The 25,034-nt window shown below is 36.9% G+C and overlaps 1 protein-coding gene across 4 annotated transcripts in view; it reads left to right on the plus strand.

Annotated features, from left to right (window-relative positions):
• The window catches only part of TSPAN12 (tetraspanin 12), a 68,010-nt gene that overhangs the window by 21,500 nt on the left and 21,476 nt on the right, over positions 1-25,034 (plus strand). For all 4 annotated transcript variants that reach the window (XM_059075071.2, XM_067042287.1, XM_059075072.2 and 1 more), the window contains 2 exons: positions 18,502-18,576; positions 22,311-22,418. In XM_059075071.2, coding sequence (XP_058931054.1) covers positions 18,502-18,576; positions 22,311-22,418 — 183 coding nt within the window. The remainder of the gene's footprint in view (positions 1-18,501; positions 18,577-22,310; positions 22,419-25,034) is intronic.

Raw genomic sequence — 25,034 nt, forward strand, 5'->3', positions numbered from 1 at the left:
GAATGACTACTAAGAAAAGGTCTGGCAACTGGGCTATGGTGCTGTTTAAGCAAAAGTCAAAATGCCATTATTCATCAGGCTGATAGAGAAAAAGTGAGAGAGGCTCAAAACAGATCTTTATAACCGACCTGCCTTCCCACGCTCACCCCTCCAAAAAAACAACTGCAGGCTAAGAGACCACCTGTAGGAAAACATTTCCGGTGAATCTTGGTCATGAAGTTGACCCTTTTATTGAATTATAGACGCAGATTGCTAAAACACCCTAATTTAAGTTTCCTAAATAAACTACGGGACATCCAATTAAACTTGTATTTCAGATAGAGGACAAATAATAGTTTCGTATAAGTTTGTCCCATGCAATATTTAGGATATACATCTACTAAAACATTATTTTTTATCTGAAACTCAGATTTAAATGAGCATCTTGTATTTTTATTTGCTGAATTTGGCAACCCTACTTTAACCAGATTGGTTCTTAATAAATATGAAACTGTCTCAGAACAGAAACTTTTATATACATGTAAGAGGATATTACAAGTAATTAAATTCTAATTATATTGGGAAAACAAGCCAAAATGAGTAGGAAGATAAGCTTGAATGTGCCATGACTTTCAAAGTAATTTCGGTAACAGAAATTCCTTTGCTCTTTACAAGAGAAATTGAAGCTAAATGGAAATCGGTTTCAAGTTTTAGATGGGTACTTCCCAAGGCTTTTAGCTGTAGACTAAATGAAATTCATTTGTTATTGCAATTCTACCTTGCTATTAACAGAGGCATTAGGAAAGCAGTGCCAGCTCAGGGGGAATGTAAACAGATTGAACAGACATGTTTACAATATCGACAACAGCTGAATGTCACCGTCAGGAGATTGTCATTTGTCAGAGTGTGATGCTAATATATGCTCAGCTGCCAGCAAACCACAACTTGTCAGGCACTGGTCAGAAATTAAGTTGCCTGCGCCTTACATGTTTATCAGTACCTTGTATTTAAAAGGGAAGGTTTTCTTTTTTTTTTTTTTTTTCACTTTTATTATCCCAGAGAATTTGCACATAGCTAGTGATTGTGTGGAAGCACTTTTAAAGCTTTCTTAAAATATCCAGTGGTTGAACCAGAGTTGAAATGATTCTCTTAAGAGAAATCTAGTACATTTTTAATGGCCATGGAGAAATTAACCATCCTCAGTTTTCTGTTATTTAAAATCATAATGCAAAATGGGAATATCGTTAAATAGTAGTTAATTTTCTACTGACTCTGTTTAAGTCTTTCTTTTAAGTAGTTATACATTTAATAATTATACAGCTCCTTATAACCCATTAAGTTAAAATTAAATTATTAAGTTAAATATCTTTATTATTTGCTGTTTATAGTTTTGGTTGATAGCCTAGCACCTTTATTTCTAAATCAAAGTCCATCATATCCCTGATTGCATGTTCAGCATCTACCCAGAGTTTCACTCTGTTTTCTCAGAAAATACTTATAGCAACTTTATATGGTTAGACTTATTTTACACCTGAGGGGAAGTAGGGTGTCTGAAGATACACACCTGCTAGCTGCTTTCATTAGCATTCAGATTCAATTTATGCTCCAAGTCTATACGTGTTTCATTCCAACACCCAATGACTGGAATACATTTAATTAATTACTGGCACTATTTCTATAAAACTTAAATATGCTTCATCTGTAATCCAAGGTATTCAGTAGTCATTCAACTTTTAAAAATATAATCTTTTAGGGCTTTCCCGGTGGCGCAGTGGTTGAGAATCCGCCTTCCGATGCAGGGGATACGGGTTCGTGCCCCGGTACGGGAAGATCCCACGTGCCGCGGAGCGGCTGGGCCCGTGAGCCATGGCCGCTGCGCCTGCGCGTCCGGATCCTGTGCCCCGCAACGGGAGAGGCCACAACAGTGAGAGGCCCGCGTACCACAAAAACAAAACAAAACAAACAAACAAAAAAATATATATATAATCTTTTAATGTCCTTATTAAGGAAGGAACTCTAAAAATTCGACCATCGTTCTCCCTTATCCTGTCCAAGAATCAAACAACTTCTCTTTCCTTTTCTGCCCTCTTTCCTTCCCCTCTCTTTCCTTTTTCCCTCTGTAAACATATACTGATTTCTCAGTCTGTGATAGACATGAAATACAAAGATGAAATTGGAGACTGCAAAGAAAATATCACAGCATGATACAGTATTAAGGTTATAAATAAATTAGTGTGGGAACCCTGAACAAGGAGCGGTTGGAGATTTCCTGTTGGTTTTGCAGGAGAGTCTTTATTTGAGCTGGATGTTGAAAAAGTGTAAGAGTTTTCTGGTGGAGGAGGGAAACCACATGAAGAGTATGTGCGAAGATACAGAAGAGTGAAAGAACATGGCAAGTTTAGGCAAAACTTAGAAGTTTCATGTGGCTATGGTGTCAGTGAAAAGCACATGAAGTCGTCCAACCACGAAGGTCTTTGCCGGAGAGTCTGATCTTATCCCTTGGACTATAGAGAGTCAATGGGTGTTTCCAGCGTTTAATGAAGTGATAACATTAAAGGCTGGAGGCATTGGGAAGGCTGGTTAGTGGAAGCCATGCATAGGGTCTAGACTAAGACTTTGGGGACTGAGTGGAAGGCAGGCAGCTGAATTCAGCAGACTTTGCTGAGATAGAATTTTTGCACATGATAGTAATGTTTGTATTACTTGACATGAGGAAACGGGGTATTATTCAATATTTATGCGTTCTTCATCTAATAGAAACATATCCCTTCAGTATATGCGTTTTATTTTGACATGTTAACTAGAATTCTTTTAGAACTGTAGCTTTAAAATTTAGTTGTTAAACTCACAAAAATTTCAAGCAGAGGAAACTGAAGATGATGTAGGCATTTCTGCATCCAGAGGCTCAGCTTGTACATCTTGGTTTTGTATGCACACAAAGCCCAGGACAGAGTTCCATTAACCTTTCTGTTTCTTAAGTGGTTGGTTTGACTGTCTCTAATTATACCCCAGAAAAGCACATAAGCAGATGTCTCTGAAAGGAAATGTCATGATATTCATGCCCTTAGTGGTGGGTCTTTGTGACAGGATCTTGAGTGTTCTTTGGACTTTTTGCTTACTTTAGGGTTTGAAGTATGAATGGCTCAAGGTTTTGTATTTCTGACTTTGGTATAATTTTGGTATACTCTGTCATGATAAGCATTTTAAGCTTTGTCATATATTGTTTCTTATTATATACATTTGTGATAGCTTTGGTTAAATATAAGCCATATAAATCTATACCCATTGATTTGGTGAATATCCCTAGTCTGTTCAGAGTTCAGTGACAGATATTTCTCTGGCAGCACGTGCTCTGAAAGGGTGATTCTGCTGTGGATGCTGGTTACAGGTTCAGCAAATGCTACCTTGAGGTTAATTCAGCAATTGTGTAGATTTTTGCTTTCACATCTGGGTCCAACATCTATTGACTTCCTTTGGCCAAGGTAAAACAGTAGCTATTCATTCAAAATCATATCGGTGTCTAGATGACTCAGGAAACAGAGTTAAATCAATAGACAAGCAAATGACACATGTAAAAGATGAGAGAATTAAGTCGTTTAAGCTATAATGAGGAAAGTAGCTTTCAGAAAACCTGTATAGAAAAATGATGTTGAATATTTACTTAATATGCAATATCTGATAAATTTGATGACTAAATAATAGCTTATGAATTAAAGTTTTTTTTCATGAAATTTCATAAATTAAAAACACCTACTTTTTCAGAATTGTGATCCATATATTTCCCCCTTTATTTGTAGAAGGGAGTTTTTGTTTTTTGGTTTTTTTTTTGGCCTTGCTGCGTGGCATGTGGGATCTTAGTTCCCTGACCAGGGATCGAACCTGTGCCCCCTGCAGTGGAAGCATGGAGTCTTAACCACTGGACCAACAGGGAAGTCCCCATTTCCCCCTTTATTCAGATAAAGGGTTATTACAGGCTCCAATTATGTGCTCAGTTAAGATGAATCTTCTCAGTTCACATGACAGAAACACTAATTTAAATTTTATTTAAAATGTATAAACACTGTAGTTGTATCACTTAGTATTCCTCTTAAGCACTACGTTTGAATTATTCGGAAATAAGTGATTATTCCTGAACTTTCTTTAGATTACCATTATTTTAGTTTTAAAACTTTAAAATTTGGAAACTACAAATTTCCGCAACACGATTACAACTATGAAGACATTTTAGAAACGTCTTTAAGAAAGTTGGAATTTTATTAGATGATACGTGCCAATGTAAGACTTGTTGCTAGCTAAGTAAAAATATGAATCTTTTCAGTGCCTCTTCTAGGAAACAAGCATTTAAAATAGTATAAATTTTCAGGTTCTGTGCAGGGTTTACACAGCCGAGTTGAAGACACGGACTGATAACTTTTAACAAAACTTGGAGAAGTTTGCCTTTTGTACTTAAAATATTTTAATTCTAAAAGTTCTCTTTTGTGTTATTAAAGTACTTTAAAAGAACTGTAAGGAACAATAGATAGCCTTGTTCTACCAAGAGCATTTAATAAAGGGACGTGAGGAATCATTTGAACTGAGATCTGAGGGGGAGGGCAGAATTTGGGTGGCTGGTGAGTCATGGGCAGGGGTGGGAGAAGGGCCTTTGCAGGGGAAGCAAGGGACTTTGAGGAACTGAAAGGCTAGTGGAGCGAGCAGTTGTGATAAGACTCAGAAGCTCATGGAGTGCTTGGCAAAGGGCATGTGTAGGTCATTGGATAGATGTGTGCCAGGCTTACAAGGCTGAGACTGGGCTGTGTGACCTAGGGCCGAATTACGGAGATGTCTTGAATAAATCTTGTGCGTCTACTCTGCAGTGTGACGTTTTGGGAGCTGCAGAGTGATGTGATATGCTCTTTTGCTACATAACCCGGAAGCAGTGTCTGTTCTTGCTTTCTTCTGGGCCTTTTTCTCATTTACCTGGGAGAAGATAGCTACCTGGTCCTGCCACTCTGGTCTAAGGGGGCTTCACATTTAGAGAACCCTTTCTAATGATGGAAGAGAGGATGGAAGACGTATTTTATTCTAACAATGTGCCTTTACTGATGAAGCAATAAAGGTTTTCAGGTGGGGCAGTCTAGCTAATGGTTTAGAATTTTTTTCCCAGATGTACATTGTAAACAAAATTTTATTAATCTGGATGTGTTTAATTCAGGTTTAATAGCCAAATTATAGTTAGTGAGCTAAAGTAGGCACCAGGAAACTGGGTGTGGGGCTAGGATGCCCTTAGGGAGGCCAGCCAGCCCAGGGCTCTTGTGGAATGGTTACAACAGTAGTTCTTTGGAATGCTGCCACAATTTCCCAGACTCAGGGGAAAAAAAAAACGTTCCATAAACAATTGACTAGTAGCAGAGGATTGTTGTAGAACTGCTTAACTTGTTTGAGAACAAACTTTTAAAGCATGTTAGAAGCACTTACCTACAGATAATGGATATGCTCCTTTCAAATCATCATTAATCTGTTTATAAAAGCAGGTCTTTAAGGATCTCTACTTTTCAGTATTCTTATAGCTAAAATATTTGCTGTAACAAGCATGCATTTCTTTAAAATGGATCTGAAATTCATGCTATTTAATTCAAATTGTTCCTTCTACCAATTAGACTGAATTACTGATGTTTGGGCAACTTTGGTGACAATTTAGTGATTTTATCATTATTCACATATGGTTTTCTTTCCCTGGACGTTAAGCATGACTGTGGATCGGCTTGTGTTCTTCTACTTTATTATTTTAAACAAGAAAATACATATTTTTGGTTCAGGAAGAAAGTGTTTTGGCTGGAATAGATTTATCAAGAAGAAAAATAAAAGAATAAACCTCTTCACTTATCATAAATATTTGTATTCGTGGATTTATAAAATTTAATGGAAACATTTCCCTTTAATACTCTTTTAACAAATAGGTTTGAGGTTTTTCTGAAGAAGGTACAAAGGTAAGTTAAATTGTATATCTTGTCTGAAAATAAAAGTAAAACAAAAGAAAGTGATTTAGAAGATACTTTCACAAATATAGTTAGAGAATGATTCAAAAGTTATTGCAGGGCTTCCCTGGTGGCGCAGCGGTTGAGAGTCTTGCCGATGCAGGGGACACGGGTTCGTGCCCCGGTCCGGGAGGATCCCACATGCCGCGGAGCGGCTGGGCCCGTGAGCCATGGCCGCTGAGCCTGTGCATCCGGAGCCTGTGCTCCGCAACGGGAGAGGCCACAACAGTGAGAGGCCCGCGTACCGCAAAAAAAAAAAAAAGTTATTGCAGATATTAAAGTATGAATTCCCTTTCTACCTAATAAAATCCTTTAAAATTTCCAATTTCCTAATCTGTTGTCTTGTAAATGATGTTGTCCTAAAGACGATGGTGGTAATGAACTCACGCTCCTCTTGTGTTTGTGAGGTATCTCGCCACGTTTGCGTCTGAGAGGCATGAGTTGGATCAGAATTGAGTCTGGTGTTCTTTGGCTGTGTTGCTTAGGATACTTCCTCTGTACTTCCCTGCCGAGGTTCTGGTGATGGGGACTCCTGTCTTGCATTCTGAGGAATAGCCCAGTAATACATAGAGACAACCTCTTCCGAGACCAGAAACACCCTGTAAATCTTTTGCATCGGGGCCGAGCATGCAGACTTTGGCTGACCTGGTTTACAAAGCAACGGAAGCTATATACATGGTGACCCGTCTAGCGTGTCCAGTTGCTTTATTGCCTCACCCTTAATGTGTTACCTATCACGATATACATCACTGACCCCGAGAACCCGTAGCCCCTGGCTAAGTCCCTCCGATTTTGGCATAATACGTTTCTCTGTCTCAGAGTTTGAACAGCGTGTGAAGCAAACGCTTATTAATTTGAACTTCACCAAAATCTTTGATCGAGAAACTAGCTCAACAAATTACCAGTGTAAATAAAATGGAAAAGGGGAGTAAATTAAGATACATTATTACAAAGATTCTTCTATGTATTTATTCAAATGTAAGCATGAACAAAGGACCACAGCATACCGATACCTTCTTACTTTAGCTCACCTTTCTGCATGGGCTCAGGAATGACAAGACTTTGTTTCTTCAAAAACTGGTTTATAGTTCTAGCTTTTTCTAAATTCGACTGAACTCATCTCATTTATGATTCTTAAAAGAAAGGAAATTTAATGCCGCCTTTTCTTGGAAAATTTTGTAAAGACACACAGAACATGGTGAATAATTGGCCTTCAGAAAGTACCAAGCCTGTGTCTGCTATGACATCGTTTTGAGACTTGGCTAAAACAGAGGCTTTGTGTGGATGTGTGTTCTAAGCACAAGTGCCTTTGGACTGTTAGTAGTTTAGTCCCGGTGGATTCTTAACAGAATGTCAGCCGTTCCATTATCTTGTACAAATATTTGGCACTGGAATTCTCTTATTTACTAACTTTAAGTAATATAATATTTTTAAACCTCCAATCACTGGGAAAGGAAAAATAAACAACTGACATAGAGATACTTAGCACTGAAAGCTTGCAGAGTTTAGCATTTGACAGGGTAGAGACTGGAGTTTATCATTTATCATTTAGTGAATGCAGGCCTTTCATCAAACCTTTTGTTTATTAAAAGAGTTGGTTATGTAGCATGTAGGTAGGAGTCAAAAGGCACCGTGTTTTTAAAATATTCAAATGTCCAGTAAAGTGTGTTATATTTTGAAATAGTTTTTATTTGTGGAGAGGTGAGTCTCAGGTTGTATTAATGTTCCAAGGTAAGCAAATCTGACTTTTGTGGTTTTAAATTATGTTGAATGTTACTTATGAAAAAACAATCTGAGTTTTTAGTTATGAATTAAGAGACTAGCAGATTAAAATAACTTTTACAGTGTTTATACTTCTCACCCAGTGAAATATATTCTCATTGAGGAGGTTCTGTGATATGTGGTTTATTACCTGCTTTGCTCGCACAGAGAAACTTATATATATAAGTGTTTCATGGAAGACATTACAGTTTTGTTTTAATGTAAAAATTCTTTTCCAGTTGGCATTTATACAGGAAAACAGTTTGGAGAATAACTGTTTTGTCTATTTATCATAGGTTGGATATAGGATTTTTTGTTTCCTTTAGATAATATATATCGCAGAGTCCTCTATCCATAAAACTGGATATGATGAGGATGTTTTATATCAATAGAACATAGTTCCTATTTAAAAAGCTCTTAGGAATTGAAAGTATCTTTTCCTATATTTCTCAACTGCTTATAAAGTTTAATATTCATAATAAATTGATTGGCTTTGTTAGGGCAGATTGCTTTCTTCTTTTCATTAGATTGATAGAAGTTAGAAAAGAAAAATTTTAAATAAATCTGTTTTCCCCAAAGTGAAAATTATTTGAAACATTTTGTACAAAACAAATATTACTTTCTTTGAAAGTTTATTAAATCAATTATTAACAGTACATAAGTAATATTTATTTCATTTATTAATGTTTTTATGAAAGTTCAATTTAATGAACTGTTAAGCACTCATTGGCTATATGACATTATATTTCATTATGAAAATTGTAAAATATGAATAAGAACAAAAGTCAATTTTACTATTAACTTTAAAAGAAGCTGATCTGACTGACTTAATGTAAGCTCAAAACATAAAAAGAAATGGAATTACTGAGATAAAGTGTCAAGGAATTTGATATAATAGTTAAAGCAGTATTTGTGCCTTTAATTATGCATTATTTGGAGGAGGGAAAAAGGAATTTTTTTTGCCATCCTTAAAAGTTTGATATTACTGGTAGTCTTTTTTTTTGTTTTTTTCCTACTGGAAAAGGTCAGAGATGGGAATGTAGGTGTTTTAATTCAAAGACCAGAAAGGGGGCTTCCCTGGTGGCGCAGTGGTTGAGAGCCCGCCTGCCGATGCAGGGGACGCGGGTTCGTGCCCCGGTCCGGGAAGATCCCGGACCGCAGAGCGGCTGGGCCTGTGAGCCATGGCCGCTGAGCCTGTGCTCTGCAACTGGAGAGGCTGCGGCAGTGAGAGGCCCGCGTACCGAAAAAAAAAAGACAAGAAAGGTTTTGTAAATACCCGTGTGAACATGTACTTGTATGCATTTGTGTTCAGTAGTGGGGGTGGTCTATAGATGATGGATCATGAGGTATTGCTAACACCACTGCCAACATCCATGATATAATATGTACTATGTGCCAGCCACTATTGTATGTGCTTTACATGTATTGGCTCATTAAATTCTCCCAACTGTACTATAAGGTTGCCACGATTGTTATCTCCACTTTATAGCTGAGGACACAGAGACACAGAAAGGTTAAGTGATTTGCCCAACTACGAAGTGGTAGAGCTGGGATCTGAATCCAGGATGCTTGACTCCAGGAAATGAGCTCTGAAAAACTTAGTGTTCTGTTGCCTCTCAATGTACCTAGCTCCATTTTCTCTTTTCAAAAATATAGCTAATGATATTTTTGTAATATGTTTTACGGAATAATTTATACAATGTATATCTATACCTTTGACATAATAAACGCACATACATACATTTGCACATACACATATATACCTATAAGAAGACTTGTTTTTTTACATACTTTTTATCTACTTTTAATTTTGTATACTCACAATACTTGATTATATATACAAACATGTGTGTTTCTTGAGCAAATAAACTAAATCCAAGCCTCCCTCCTTGAACGAAATTGCCCATGACATAGAGTTCTAAACTTCAAAATTTTGTGACTGAAGTGAATTCTCCAAGTTGGAAAATAATCCAGCTCACATTGATTTGAGCAGACTGCATGTGTGGTTTTATGAGCAATATTGCAGGAGACATTCAAATTTCCAAATAGGGTCTAGTGAAAGAGACCTCTGGGGGCGGGGGCTGGTCTGTAAATCACATTTAAGTATAAACTTTTTGTATTTTGTTACGGAATCCCTATTTTCAGCTAGTGAAGGTACATTTAGGAAAAGGATGACAGCACCTGAGCATAAGTTTCCAATTGCCACCCCCCTCCTTTATTCCCAATAACCATGAAGTGTAATTGGGCTACTTATAATTTTCAGCCTTTTTGAATAGGCTTTTCTGTGTAAAACATATAAAATCCTCCAGCTACCAGCGTCTTTCTCTTGATTGTCAAGTCTTCGGGGCAGGGCTATTGTTTGTTTTAATTTTATTTTTACTTTTATCAGAGTGCTTCATACACAAAATGTAGAGTAAATTTAATTCCAAAATACTTCTTATGAAAAATAATAGTCCTCCACCTTTATCATTTTCCACTGCTAAGAAAGAGGCAACTGCTTTCAATTTTTGTTTTTTGCAGATTCCCTTGGAATTTACTTCCATATCTCTAAATCACATATTTATCTAACTCTTCTCATTCTTTTAGTTTTAAGCCCTATCCATTGACGTCTGTGCAAGATGAGGAACTGGTATCTTTTCCTGCCCTCAGTGGCGCACCACCCCCCAGCCCCGCCCCATGCATACTTCCTGTCTCAGCTCCACACAGATATATTATCATTTGGGTTAGAACAGTGCTTACATGCTCATGACTATGTAAATGTTATTCACAGATGGGCCAGGTAAATTACCAGGTTTACTTTTTTCTTTCTGGAATAATACTTTGGGTTTTTTTTTGGGGGGGGGGAAATTCATAACTCTCCTTGTTTTCTATGTTTTTCTGTCTAAATCAACTCTAAACTTCCCCTGGTGTATGTTTTCTCTTCATATATTCAAATATTTGGGGTATTCTATCGATGATTTCTTTTTATTCTTTTAAGAAATCTCTCAGCACATTCTAGACCCACTCCAGTCTAGACTGCTGAAGCTGCTGCCGTCATGCGATATCCCCTTTACTACCATTCTGAGATTTCCTTTGCCTCCCTTTTGTTTTAGATCCCTTGTTTCCTGGAATCCAAGTCATTGTCCTACTCTGTTTAGTCTCTCATTTGAGGTAGCATATCTTCCAGTAGTTTCCTGAAAAACATACATAGGAAATACATTTTTTAAAAAGCCTGCATGCCTAAAAATGGCTTTAAATACCCTTACAGGTTAATTCCTTTTTTTAAAATTTTAATTTTGTTGGAGTATAGTTGATTTACAATGTGTTCGTTTCAGGTGTACAGCAAAGTGATTCAGTTCTATATATACACATATTCTATTCTTTTTCAGATTCTTTTCTCATACAGGTTATCACAGAATATTGAGTAGAGTTCCCTGTGCTATACAGTAAGTCCTTGTTGTTTATCTATCTTATATATAAGTAGTGTGTGTATGCTTTCTTCTGGTTTTGAATTTTATTGTATTTATTTATTATTTATACAGCAGGTTCTTATTAGTTCTCTATTTTATACATATTAGTGTATATATGTGTATGTTAATCTCAAGCTCCTGATTTATCCCTTCACCCCACGTTTCCCCTTTGGTAGCCATAAGCTTGTTTTCTATATCTGCAAGTCTGTTTCTGTTTTCTAAATAAGTTCATTTGTATCGTTTTTGAAAAATTAGATTATACATAGGAGTGATATCATACATATGTCTTTCTCTGTCTGACTTAACTTCACTTAGTAAGATAATCTCCAGGTCCATCCATGTTAATTCTAATGGCTATAGAATTATAGGTTGGAAATTATTTTTTTTCCTCAGAACTTTGAAGACATCCTCTTGCTGCCTTTAGCTTCCAATATTTTATTGAGAAATCCAATACTCTTTTGGTTTTGAAACTTTGAGGAAAAGGTATTTAAATATGAACTCCAATTCTGTTTCCTGTATTCTGCTTTATCCTCAACTATACCTAGTGTCCCCAGTCCTTAGACTCTGTGTTACCGTTTCCACCAAATAACCCCCTAACTTCTTTACTGGTAGGGGTGGGTAGTACCCAGCTACACAGTGTAGGGGAGGGGACCTGAGGGCTCTAACTTCTTCCTAAACAAGTTTTCAACAAATCATCCTCTTTTTAGCCCTACTTTCATCCACTTCTGCAAGTATCCAGGGCTTCCAGCACCTAAGCATTTGGAGGGACTCTGTATGTGAATCAGGTGGTTCCCTACTTTCTCCATTACTGATTAAGCATTCAGCTTTTGGGGGACTGCTGAGAAATTTGCTACTCATCTGTTTGTTTTGTACCTTCCCAAATATAATTGCTGTTGTCTTCTTTCCATTTTCCTTTATCTCTGGGTTTATGTCTTTTAAAATATCCCTTTATTGTTGTTTTAGTGAAGCTTCAACAGGGAGAAGGGATAAGGGCGTGTGTTTAATCTACTTTCTTTAGTGGGAAATCCTGGGGAGTGGGGGAGGTGTCAGGGAAGCAGCTCGTTTTTATAAATGAATGTTTCTTTCAGAAAAGACCTCCTGGAGATTTTATTCTTTTGTCTGTACACATATAATGAGATGAAATAATCTTTAATACGGGAAATGAATCCCCCTTATTTCTACTGGAGGATGCATTGACTTACAAGTCACCAAGGGTTAAATAGAAAGGTGAGATTTCATGCCTTCACCTTCCTCCTCAAATACATCCAGGGGACAAAGGGACTAGTTAAACTATGCCATTCTTGCCATTCTGTGGCCAACGCTTTATTTAAAATAACAGACGTATTGATTTCAGTATTTTTAAAAAAGAATTTGGTTTCCCACCCTCCACGCCCTTCCTGCCCTAGTTTCCTAATAAAGATCTTTTGAAAAATACCAGCTATTTTCTCACTGGACAGGGATTTTACTAAAGATTTTACCAAATAACTTGTGGGTTTAGAAGACTCTTTAGAGTGAGGGACACTAACAGTCTTTAGGAGGAAATGAACAGCTTTACCTGCTGTCATCCTCTAGTCATAGTTACATCCATTCAAGAAGTACTCACTGAGTACATGTTCTATGCCAGGCGGTATGTTAAGTATTTAAAACATAATATCTCTTGTACTCATGGAGTTTATATTCTAATAGATACTACGATATGGTTAATAGTGGCTACCCTTTAGGTAATGCTTCCTGTGGGACAGCACTCTACCTAGTTGAATCTTTAGTGCAACACTGCAAGGTAATGTTAACATTCTCATTTGACAGATGAGGAAATTGAGGCTTAGTAGTTTGCTTAAGGTCATCCAACTGCTATGTAAAGGAGCCAGAATCTGAAGCCAGGTCTCTTTTATTTCGTTCTTCCATTTGTATAGTTGAAAAAAGTCAACAAAGCAATTTCACCTACAGTGCTTTATCTAATCTTCTGTTATCTAAATCAGTGAGGACACTCATTTTTGAACTGAAAGGTAATTATTCTCACCTTGAGAGATTTGGTGAAAAAAAATCACTAATTAATTGCATCATTTTGAGGGTATATCTTAGTATCAGCTTGCCTTACTTGATGCAGTTTTTGCATGAACGTATGTTTAGTGATAAAACTTATTCATAGAACACAAATTTTAGTTTAATTACAGTAGAAGAACTTAGCTATTTTAAGAAAGTCTGTATCAATTAAGTTTTAAAGCAAATAAAATAGTTTGTTAATGCAAATAATTGCGTTCTAAGTCCCTTGTATAAACACACTTTCTCAGGCTTTATTTATTTAAAATGTTCAGTTGACAGTAGCTCAGGAAAGATGGGGAGAGTCTGCATATTGTTCCTTTTCTTTAACTATGTAAATTGTCTTATATGTTTAAAGGCACAGTGAACTATCACACTATAATCCTCCAGAAAGACACACAATAAAACAGAGAGGCAATATAGAACAGAAATGTGTAAGCAAAGTCAAGGGGAGTCAAATGTTAACAAGAAACTCAGAGCTCAAATTAGTCAGAGAAATTCAAGGAAATCTGAAATTGGTTTTTTCAGTTGGTAAGCTGATCATTATTTCCACTGACATTTATTAAATACCTGCTGTGTGACAGGTCCTGCTTCAGCACTGGGAATAAAATAATGTTTACAAACAAGATCCCTGCCAGTCAGAACCGATGGTCTGGCAGGTTAGTGAGCGCAGTGAATTGTGGGTGAGGCAGCCGACTGGTTTAAAAGCTGAAGCCTCTGAAGCTTGATATACAGGAGACGGAGATACCCTGACACACAAGGGGAAGGAGGAGGGTAAAATGGTAAAGAACAAGAGATGAGATACTGGAAAACAATGATGAAGAAGAAACTGTGGCACACTGCAGGGAATGAAGGTCAAATCCAGGAGGAAAGGGCAAGTCCCTATTGGATTGTATTTCACAAGCTAGTTCAGAATTGCATTTGTATAATGCTTTACAAATTCACAGTTTTAAATTTTCCAAAACAATTTCCCATGTGTCAAATCAGCCTTGATGATAACAGTGCAGGAGACTATTTTTATCTTCATCAGACAGATGAGCAAACTGAAGTCAGGGCAGTTTAATGATTTTCCAGAGATCACAGAGTGTGTTTCAGTCTGCTGACTCCAAATTCAGAGCTCTTCCCACTGTTCTAGGACAGCACTCATGGAGGAGAGGGGTGAGTTGCCCTGCAGACTAGCTTGGTACACACCATCTCAGCAAACCACGTGTGTTGGGAATGTAAGGACTTGACAGACACATACTGACATCATTAGGAGAGATATACACGTGTTTCAATAATGCTGAGGACAGCAGACAGTTTTGTAGTGAAATGTGATATGTATGTATCCTACCTGCCATAACAGAGCTCAATGGGAGTCGTTGCTTAACTCTTTGCTGGCTTTGTTTTATTTAAACTGTGTATTAACACCGCATTTTATAGAGGCCTCACCCAGATCCAGCTCTTAAACTAGCGACTGAGTGATTCTCTGTGCAGTGACCAACGTGAGGATTACTAGGTCTCAGAGCTCCACTGAAAAAGAAAATGTAGGCGTAAATGCAGTTGATCTGTGTGTCTTGTATTAAGGATAGAGTTGACAATTAAAGTTTTCCTTGGACTTAGACTGGATGTAGGAGGCTAATACAGTGACAACAAAGCAAAGACAGCTGACCAGGAAGCTGCAGCACCATCTGTAGAAAAATATTTTGTTTGAATTACATTTTAGATTTAATTTGCTCCAAGAAAGTTTTCTAATGTTGATGAAACTTGTATTTTCCATATCAGGGTCAAATAGATCTGTGCCCCGAGTATAAGTGGAGTAAAGACAGAGGAATTGTTTTATATGGCGAAACTTGTATCAAATAAGACCATCAAATCTGAAAGATGCATTTCCCCAGTTGAAATAGTGTCCAACTCAGATGGATCTTACCCCTTCTCTCCCGTGATTGATAATCTCAGTTTTGAGTTTGTGATGAAAAATTGTTTTAGATATATATGCTTTACATATACATCCCTGGAGATACTTAAGTTATGGTTTTGCTAGTCCATTGTAGAGCTCACTCTAGGAAGTCAAGGTGACATTATGCCTGAAGTTATTATATTGTTGTTTGGATCCACTAGCCTGGAGAGCCACTCAGGTATTGCAGGTATTGTGTACATCAGGGCACTTACCCTGTGCTGGGGGCCTTTCTGCGGTGTAGCACAGGCATTGTAAGCCAGTCAGTAACTCCAGTAGGCAAGAAGTGAGAGAAATGACTGAAATGGGATTTTAAAAGGATTCAAAGTCAATCCAGAAATCTGCATCGTTATCCCCAAGGCAAAGTCAGGGTGTGTCCTACCTTTTTCTACTAGTAGCACACATAATTCTCACCCATGTCCATGTTTCATGTTTAGAGACATCTTGCCTTTTCAGGCTGTTTTGGTTTTCATTGTAATCAGAAGTCAATTTTAAAAAGAATTTAGGTTGGCGATCTGAGAGAGCAAAAGTATCCCATAGTGTAACTTTTTTTTCTGGAGTCTCACTCTTTCCTAGGGTCTTAACAAAGATAAGAACATTTATCTAGCAAATAGTTATTGAACATTTTGGACTTTTTGTAACATAAGTTGCAGATATAAGTATTGTTCATGTCTAGACATCTCTTAAGTATTAAGGTGAACCTGGAGAAAAACTGACTTGTAGTACTGTGTTCACGAAATTTCTTCTAATTATTTTAAGGCTAAAATCTTCAAAGTAAGGCAATACTTGGAAACGAGATCTGAGTAGACTGAAGCTGACCAGGAGTACTACATATGCTGAAAGTAAAAGGGCTTGTAAAATGGGATCAGCTCGGCGCTTTGTGACCACCTAGAGGGGTGGGATAGGGATATTTGCTTTGCCATAAAGCAGAAACTAACACACCATTGTAAAGCAATTATACTCCAATAAAGATGTTAAAAAAAAATAGTTCACAGAAAACTTTTTGAAAATATACTTGGAAAAATATACATTTGTTCAGGTAACTACACATTTAGATTAAATAATAAAAGGATTATAAAAATGAAAAAAAAAGAATATTACTTTATCTTTTGTATCAAATTATAGTTTTTAAGCCATGTTTTTGTCTAAGAGATTTTATAGCCATATATTCTTTATTTTTTATATGAAGGAAGCATATTAAAACTAACAGTAATTTATACTTTTAAATCAGAAGGGATATATCATGGAAGTAGTAGAAAATCAGCTCAAATTTCTGTCTTTTTAATTTTTCCCTCCCCTTCTTTGGCAAAATTAGGAGCAAAGAAACGACATTCAAGTCTTGATGGCTCACAATCGTAAATCAGTCCATTTTTTCCCATTGCTACCATCCTAATTCAGCAATCTTTTATTTAGTTGCACTGATCACACCCTTGCTTTCCTACAGGTCATTTTCCACAAAACAGCCAGAATTTATGTTTTCATAATGTACATCACACCATGTCACTTGCTGATGAATTTCACATAGAATACACTCAGAATAAAATCCAAAAGCCTTTCTCTGGCCCACGAAGATCTGGCTCTTTGTACCTCTCAGTGTCATGTACTTCACCCACTGTCCCCATCCCACCCACTTCTGCATTTCCATTACCACTGAGTTCTTAGGTTAACTAGCTCACCTGATAGGTGGCCTTGGTCTTGATCTGTCCTCTTCCTGGACTGCTTTGCCACAAATCTTATCAGCTTTGCCTTCTCCTTGATGCTATTGAGTCAAGTTAAAGTTCACCTTCATAAGGAGGCCTTTCCTGATCACCCAGTCCAAGGCAGCTGCCAGTCTCTTTCCATTGTATCATTCTGCTTTTTTTTTAACTTTGATTTTTTAAATTTTTTATTGAAATAGAGTTGATTTACAGTGTTGTGTTAGTTTCAGGTGTACAGTAAAGTGATTCAGTTATATATGTATATATAGCTATCCTTTTTCAGATTCTTTTCCCTTATAGGTTATTACAAAATATTGAGTAGAGTTCCCTGTGCTATGTAGTAGGTCCTTGTTGGTTATCTATTTTATATATAGTAGTGTGTATATTTGAACCCCAAAGTCCTAATTTATCCCTCCCTCCCTCTCCCCTTTGGTAACCATATGTTTGTTTTCTATGTCTCTAAGTCTAGTTCTGTTCTGCAAATAAGTTCATTTGTATCATTTTGTTTTTTAGAATCCACATGTAAGCGTATGATATTTGTCTTTAGACAAATACTTCACTTCTGACTTACTTCACTTAGTATGATAATCTCTAGGTCCACCCATGTTGCTGCAGTTGTAATTATTTCATTCTTTTTTGTGGCTAATATTCCATTGTATGTATATATCACATCTTCTTTATCCATTGATCGGTCGATGGAAGTTTAGGTTACTTCCATGTCTTGGCTATTGTAAATAGTACTGCTATGAACATTGGGGTGCATGTATCTTTTCAAATTATGTGCCCAGGAGTGGGATTTCAGGATCATATGGCAACTCTATTTTTAGTTTTTGAAGGAAGCTCCATACCATTCTCCATAGTGGCTGTACCAATTTACATTCCCACAACAGTGTAGGAGGGTTCCTTTTTCTCCACACCTCATTCTGCTTTGTTTTCATATATTCTTATCTATTCATATATTATGTAGAAAAATTTTATTGAGCACCTACTTTGTGACAAGGAACACAGTAAATTTCTGTCCTTGAAAGAGCTATCATTCCAGTGAAGAGGAATAATCAATAATTATCACTACCTGATCCTCTCACCCTGACTGGCACCAGGATTCATGACACCAGTGGAGTTGTTTTAATTCTGCTGGAATTAGTGAACTTTCAGAGAGCCTCTTCTTTCTCACCCTTTTACCGTTTACTTCTGTAAAGTGACCTCCACCACTGGAGAAGTGGCAAGGAAGAGCACAAAGAACATGGCTTGCAGTGGTCACTTTAGGGCTCTAAAATGTATTATGCACGTTCTTGAGCAAGTCATATTGTGTACTTTTCACATTAATTTCCTCATTTGTAAAATGAGGTAGTCTTATCCATTGAGTGAATTAATTATGAGAGCATTTGATAAATGGAGCACTATCCAAACGACCCACTTAGGTGAGTATTGAATGGTGTCTGCCGACGTCTCAAGATTTGCTGAAATTTTTCCCATCTGCTCCCAAGGGAGGGAGCTTCTTGAATATGTGCCTCCGTTTTCTTGTCCTTTGAATAAACAACACTGAATAATATTTAGCTTGTCTCTGATGACCATATTTTACTTTGATTCTATCCTAACAGCATTCATTTTCTGTTCTTCTACAGTATTTTGGAAGTTTACTTGTCATTTTCTGTGTAGAACTGGCTTGTGGTGTTTGGACATATGAGCAGGAAATTATGGTGAGTTCAAAATGGAATATAACCACAATCTGAAACAATATTCGTTCAGCCTTTTAAATCAGATACTCTGGAGTTGTTAGGCACATGATTATTAATTTGAATGTTCATGCTCTCTGGTAACAATGAATATTCCCAATACTTCTGAAATGTAGCATTTTCTTTTCTGTGTCTAAAGCATAGTTCCAAAGCATAATTTGTAATTTTTCGTTTCCCCTGTTCCTATATATATCTTTAATTCCACAGATTGCTTAAACATGGATATAATAGACTAAAAATAATATATGATTTTACTGTCTTCTGAGAGTATAATAGGAAATATTCACATTTGCAACAGGACTTGAGAAAAGTTGAAAATCTACATGAAAACCTTGTAAAATGCTGACTGCAGCTGTACACTGATGGCTGGGAAACGTGTACCTTCTGTTTGCAGCAAGCCGAACCATCTTCCAAATTAAGAAGTGTGTGTTAGAGTGAAAGAGAATAAGAGTTTCTTAACCTTAAGATTTTACCAGTCATGTTCGGTATACCACTCACACTTCACCTCTGCTCTATTGGGCATTATTACTTATTTAATGTTTGCTCACTTCATTGGTGAAAATCGGTGCATTGATTATCAATGAGTCGATCACCTTTGCATGTCTGTGAAGTCTGGATGTTTTTGTGGTGGCAGGTCAGATTTTTCCACTGTGAGCTTCCTAGAGTACTTCTGTTTCAGGAAGATGATGTTTTTTTTCCCCCAACATGTAGTCTTTGGACTGTCTACAGCAGGAGTCCACCAGGGTGATTCTTTAAAATACACATTATAGGGTTCTAGGCCAGAGCTGCTAGATCGGAATAGAGGAAAAGTCAGGGACTGGGTATTTGCATTTGTGGCAAGTTCCCTAGGTCAGTCTTCAACATTTTAAAATTTAAGAGCTCTTAAGAAGCGAAGCAGATTTTTTTTTAATTTAATTTTATTTATTTTTTATACAGCAGGTTCTTATTAGTTATCTATTTTATACATATTAGTGTATATCTGTCAATCAAAATCTCCCAATTCATCACATCACCACCACCCACGAAGCAGATTCTTTTACATTTGTTTCTGAGAGGCATTTTGTCAGTTGTGTAAGAAAATTGAAGACATATCTGGTACTGATGCAGTTATTAAAGATTCTATGGTGAATCTGCTACTGTACTGTGACACTGTTTTGAATAGTAAGTGGTAATTACAGACTAGTGGGTACTCTACATACTTCAATTTACATGTAAACGATGCTTTGGCACTGCTACACAGCTGAACCCCTCTGAAAACACTCATGCTTTCAATGTGTGACAACTCTCAGTCAGAAGAGAGAATTTATGGTTATTTTTTTCTCTATTAAAAATTGAAAAGTCAGGGCAGGTTCTAACTAGTTTAATATAAAGTTAAACACTATCTTCAAAACGAAATCTCCTATTACAATAGGAATGCTCTTGTTGTCTTTGAGAATCATATTTTCACCCCATCCCTAGAAACTTGGTATATTAAAGGAATGAAAAAGTGATTGATTCCAGGGACTCAGTTTCAGTGTCTTATTACTTTTTTCTAATTTCAAAAAACACATGGATCTCCTTAACATTCAAGCAATGAGTAGTAAATTGTATTATTAATTCTTGATCTCCTTATCTCAGCTTTTGTGTTCTTTTTGGTGATTAAAAGGTTTTTAAAAATGAGTTTACTTTCTAGTGGATTTTAAACATGGCTTGAACAGTGTTTATATCATACTAATATTTGATAAATTTCCTAAATTATAACAAGTTTGAAATGAATTAATTTAAGGTATTTGAAAGGAAATATTTTGACTCTAATATAATTCTAAGTAACTTGAGGAAACAGAAAGGAATTGTTACTTTTTAGATACTTGCTTCTATTCTGTGAAGGAGTGATCTGCAAGTATATTTTTAGTATCACAGTGGTACTAGATGGGTGTACACTGCCGTGCCCGCTAAGGCATACATCACTGTTTTGCTTGTGTAAGTCTTCCACCATTAAGTCACCAGGATAAAACAAGGGATGTTTAAAAGTGAAATGTGGAAAGTAGTCCTTTAGGAAAGACGTTTGTCAGAATTTTTTTTTTTTATTGCCTTTGCACTAATAGGAGCGTGAATGAAAAGTGCCGTTAAAGTTTATGAGCTGCGAAATTTTGCAGAACCCAGCCTTTGCTTAGAATGGGCTTTGTGCTCTTCTCTGTTCCATGCAAGGAGCCAATACATGTGTGTTTTCCTTTATGGCCAGAGCACTGTATTTTGTGCCAGAACCTCAGTGACCGCCTGTGTTTCTTGCTATATTTGGTTTCAGATCAATTGTGGTCACAAGTGGGAAACAACTTATATTTATTTTGGAAAATAAATTAAAAAGAAGACTGTTCTAATAACCAAATCAAGAGATTGGGCATCAGGCAGCCTATTTTCCCATTATTTCTGTTTTTTGTGTACACGTTCACCTCCCATTCATCATTCCTTCTCTAGATGAAATCTGTCAATAATGTTAACTGTTTCAGATGATAAATTTCTAGAGAATTTATTTCACTTCTATTTATTTTAAGTTCAAAAGGATATGAGATAATAAGAATTTATAGTGAATAGCTTGAACTTTGGTTAGTTCTCTGCACTTTGTTGGAACCAGATGAACACACAAGTATACCCAGTCAGCCCATTATTTAGGGAATAAAGTTGTGTGCCCAGGTGTTGGGGTGTTTTCTTTTGTATTGTACATTTCCAAGTAATAAAAAAGAAAATTACCAAAGGAACAAAATGAAGACTTTCTGTGGCCAGGAATTTTTAAACTACTATTGATATTACTATTTTTAAAAATAAGATTTCAAAATAATATGAATCTTGAGTTAGTGTCAAATTTGCTTGACTTAGCCCAGTCGGTATTGCTCCATAGATCAGGTGTGGATGTCTGTCTAGTTTCCCAAGAGTTACTTTAATACCACACGTGTGGAAAGACTAGGATTTGTGTGACCCCATTTCTCCTGTAGCACTGTACATAACACATAGCATGGTATGCTGATTAGATTTCTTGCCAACTGTTGTGTTGTGTACCTGAAGCTCTGTTATGATTAAACACCGTTCAAGGACATAGTGTCACGTGCCTTGAGAGGCAGAGCACAGGAAAATGCTTTAATTTCAAAACAATTTTTCTAGAATTCTATCATGCCTCTAAAATCCAATTTTTGGAAAGTTTACAGACTTATTCTAGAGTGAGACTTGGCTTGAGGTGAACTCTTTCCCTTAATTCTTCTCCCTTTATTTTAGTACCATAATCTGCAGTCACTTCAAAGAACCATTTCATAGCATTACGAAATCAAATGAAAGGGTATTTTGCCGCAGGGATCACTTGTTATGAGGAGCTCTTCAGGTGTATCTATAGAACATATAGCTTACTGGTTTGTGATTTCCTTGAACTTGATATCGGCATTAAGTGATTTCGCATTATTTTGCTTAATATGAAGTACCTCCTCATTTAGTACAAAAATCTACCAGTAGAGATTGTTTGATAAGTATTTAATAACCCTGAGCTTAATTTAAGCCACAAACAAATACAAATTTAAGGTAGTGTTTGGCGATGGCAGTACATTCCAAGAAAGTGTGAGTATGTGGATGGGTCTATGAGTGATTCTGTTTGTGTGAATCTGTGAATGTATGTGTGTCTGAATGTGTCTGTTTGCACATTACGCTTGTTGATACTTTGTCTTTTCTATCTCTAGGTTCCAGTACAGTGGTCAGACATGGTCACTTTGAAAGCCAGAATGACAAATTATGGCTTACCGAGATACCGGTGGCTTACTCACGCTTGGAATTTTTTTCAGAGAGAGGTAAGTGCTACCTTTTCTGAGGTAGAGGGTATGGAATAAATGGCACACTTTCAAAACAAGTGTTCAAAGCTTTGGCTTTGGTCATTTTCCCTGTGCTGAAAAGTTAAGCCGATGATTCAGTTACCACTGGTGTAATTCTTTATTGAGAAATACTTTTAAGGAGCTCTATGCCCTGCTTTTCTTCCACTATTTCTGCTTCATTTCCCACGGTTCACATATATTTTAGAATCCTTTAAAAGCCCTTTTGCTAAGCTAAATTTTCCTTTTTTAATGAGAATTCCTTGATAATTACCCAAGCTCTATTTGAATGGAAAATTTTTCATGACTTTTAGAGCTATCTGTAATTTAAACATCATTTGAAAATTTAAAATGATGGGTCTCATTTGGAAATTAGGACTCAGTATATCATTAAAAGCATGAACTTTCTAGTCAGAAAGACCTTCATTCAAATTCTGGCTCTGCTGCTTACTATTATATGAGCTTCTGTAATTTACTTAACTTCCTTAAGCTTCAGTCTCCTCAACTATGAAACGGGGATAATAAAAGTACTTATCTCCTCCGGGTGTTGAGAAGATTAAATGGGATCATAAATTTGATCTCATTTAGCTTATGGTTATTAACAATAACATTACAAAGTGAAGTGTTTTTAGCTTTTCTCACCTACCTTCCATATAGCACTGCATCCCATTATCCTCTCAAACAGGGACTATATTTAGATGTTTAAAATCTGGTGACTTGAAGTTAACCATTGATTCAAACTAAGTTCTTCTCCCAAGCAGTTTCCTTGCGATTGGAGTGACATTCCCAGATGACCAAGTCTATCTCTTTCTTTTACTGGCATTTAAAGCTGGGCTCCAAAGCATTTGAGAATCAGGGTCTTGCACAATAGATGTCCTGCTCCCTGCTCAGTTACTCTGTCTTGGATACAGGCAGAGGTTCAAGTCCAGGATAATCTCCAAATCTGGCTCTTTGTGTTACAGTTGTTGAGATGGTGAAAATTATCATTGCAGCACAGATTTCCTGTTTATTTAACTGCTTCCTGACTTTGTTTGTTTACTCTTCATTTGTACTAAAAACAACGTGAAGGGAAAATAAGTGAAGCGTTAGGGAATTTATAATAAGCTGTGTTTAGCTACTGCCTGGAGTGGAAGCTTCCTAGAGCTCTTTATTTTCTGACAATTGTGATGTGGACCATGATAATCCAGGTTAAAAAACCAAATGAGTTTTTTTCTAATGGTACAAAGAGGGCACCACCCTAGGTAGACAATGTACAGCGCTACAAATGATAGCGCACATATTTTTAGATCTGTTGTATGGTAAGTTCCCTCCTTTACGTCGTAGGCTTATTTCACTCCAGAGGAGGTGGTGAAGACCTCCGGGCCTCCTGAAAGAGTTTTTAAAAGCCCCTTGTATTAGTTTGCTAGGGCTGCGGCCATAACAAAGTACCACAGGCTGGGTGGCTTAAACAACGGAAATTTATTTTCTCACAACTCTGGAGGCTGGAAGTCTGAGATCAAGGCGTCGGCAGGATTGCTTTTTTCCTGAGTCCTCTCTCCTGGGTTTGTAGACAGCCGAAGTTGTCTCCCCGTGTCTTCACATCATCTTCCCTCTATGTCTGTGTTTAAATTTCCCCTTCTTATAAGGGCATAGGTCAGATGGGATTAGGACCACCCTTATGACCTTATTTTAATTTAATTCCTTCTGTAAAGACCTTCTCCCCAAATATGGTCACATTCTGGAGGTTAGAACCTCACCATGAATTTTGGTGGTGGGGCAGAAGGACACAATTCAGCTAACCACCTTCTCCCCAAATAAATTGTAGAGCGACCTTGTCAGGCTGCAGTTTTCCTGACTCCTCATTTGGTGCAGTTCTGGGCATGTACTTCACTTTAGTGAACTCTCACTTAAGCCCTAGTGATGTTTATTTAATACCTTAAAAAAAAAACTGATGCTAAAAACTGTATTTATTGATTGATTCTAACAGAGGTTGGAGTATAGGCTTGAGAAGAAATAGGCTCCACCGCTGGCTGGTCTGCGATCTTGGCAATTTACTTGTCCTGTTCCTTAGAGCCTCAGGTTCTGCTTATGTAAAATGGTGGTGGAATTTTCCGGTTTCACAGCATGTTAGAAGAGTGGGCCCCATCTCACAAGTGGCTCTAAAAGAGGCAGCAAGACTCCAAGGAGATGTAGACCATAGTCATGTGTGGCTTAAGAATGGGTTTGCTTAAGGGAGTTTCCAGGAAAATTTTCAGTATCAATTCAGTATCTTCTGTTGATGAAGAAAAACAACCATGTAAAAAGCAACAATATCTCAGTGACTTATTAAAGTAAAAAAAGCATTTGGCACAGAACATGCTATGCATAAGTTATTTGGAAAAGTCATTTGTGTGGAGCACCTCACTTCCTGAGAAGGCCAGATAAATGGGCTGTTCTATTGTGGACAGAGTGAGGGTGTTCCAAGAACTGTCCTTCAGTCAACGACACAGAAAAACACATGACATTAGGAAATGAGAAGTAGGTTTCTTCTGCGTGCAAGGATTTAAAAAGACTGACTTGGAAAAGTAGTAGTTTATGATTTTTAGAAAGTGGTCACTTTACATGTATTTTTAATGGATA

Source organism: Kogia breviceps, chromosome 9 (genome assembly GCF_026419965.1).
Source record: "Kogia breviceps isolate mKogBre1 chromosome 9, mKogBre1 haplotype 1, whole genome shotgun sequence".
Classification (NCBI taxonomy): domain Eukaryota; kingdom Metazoa; phylum Chordata; class Mammalia; order Artiodactyla; family Physeteridae; genus Kogia; species Kogia breviceps.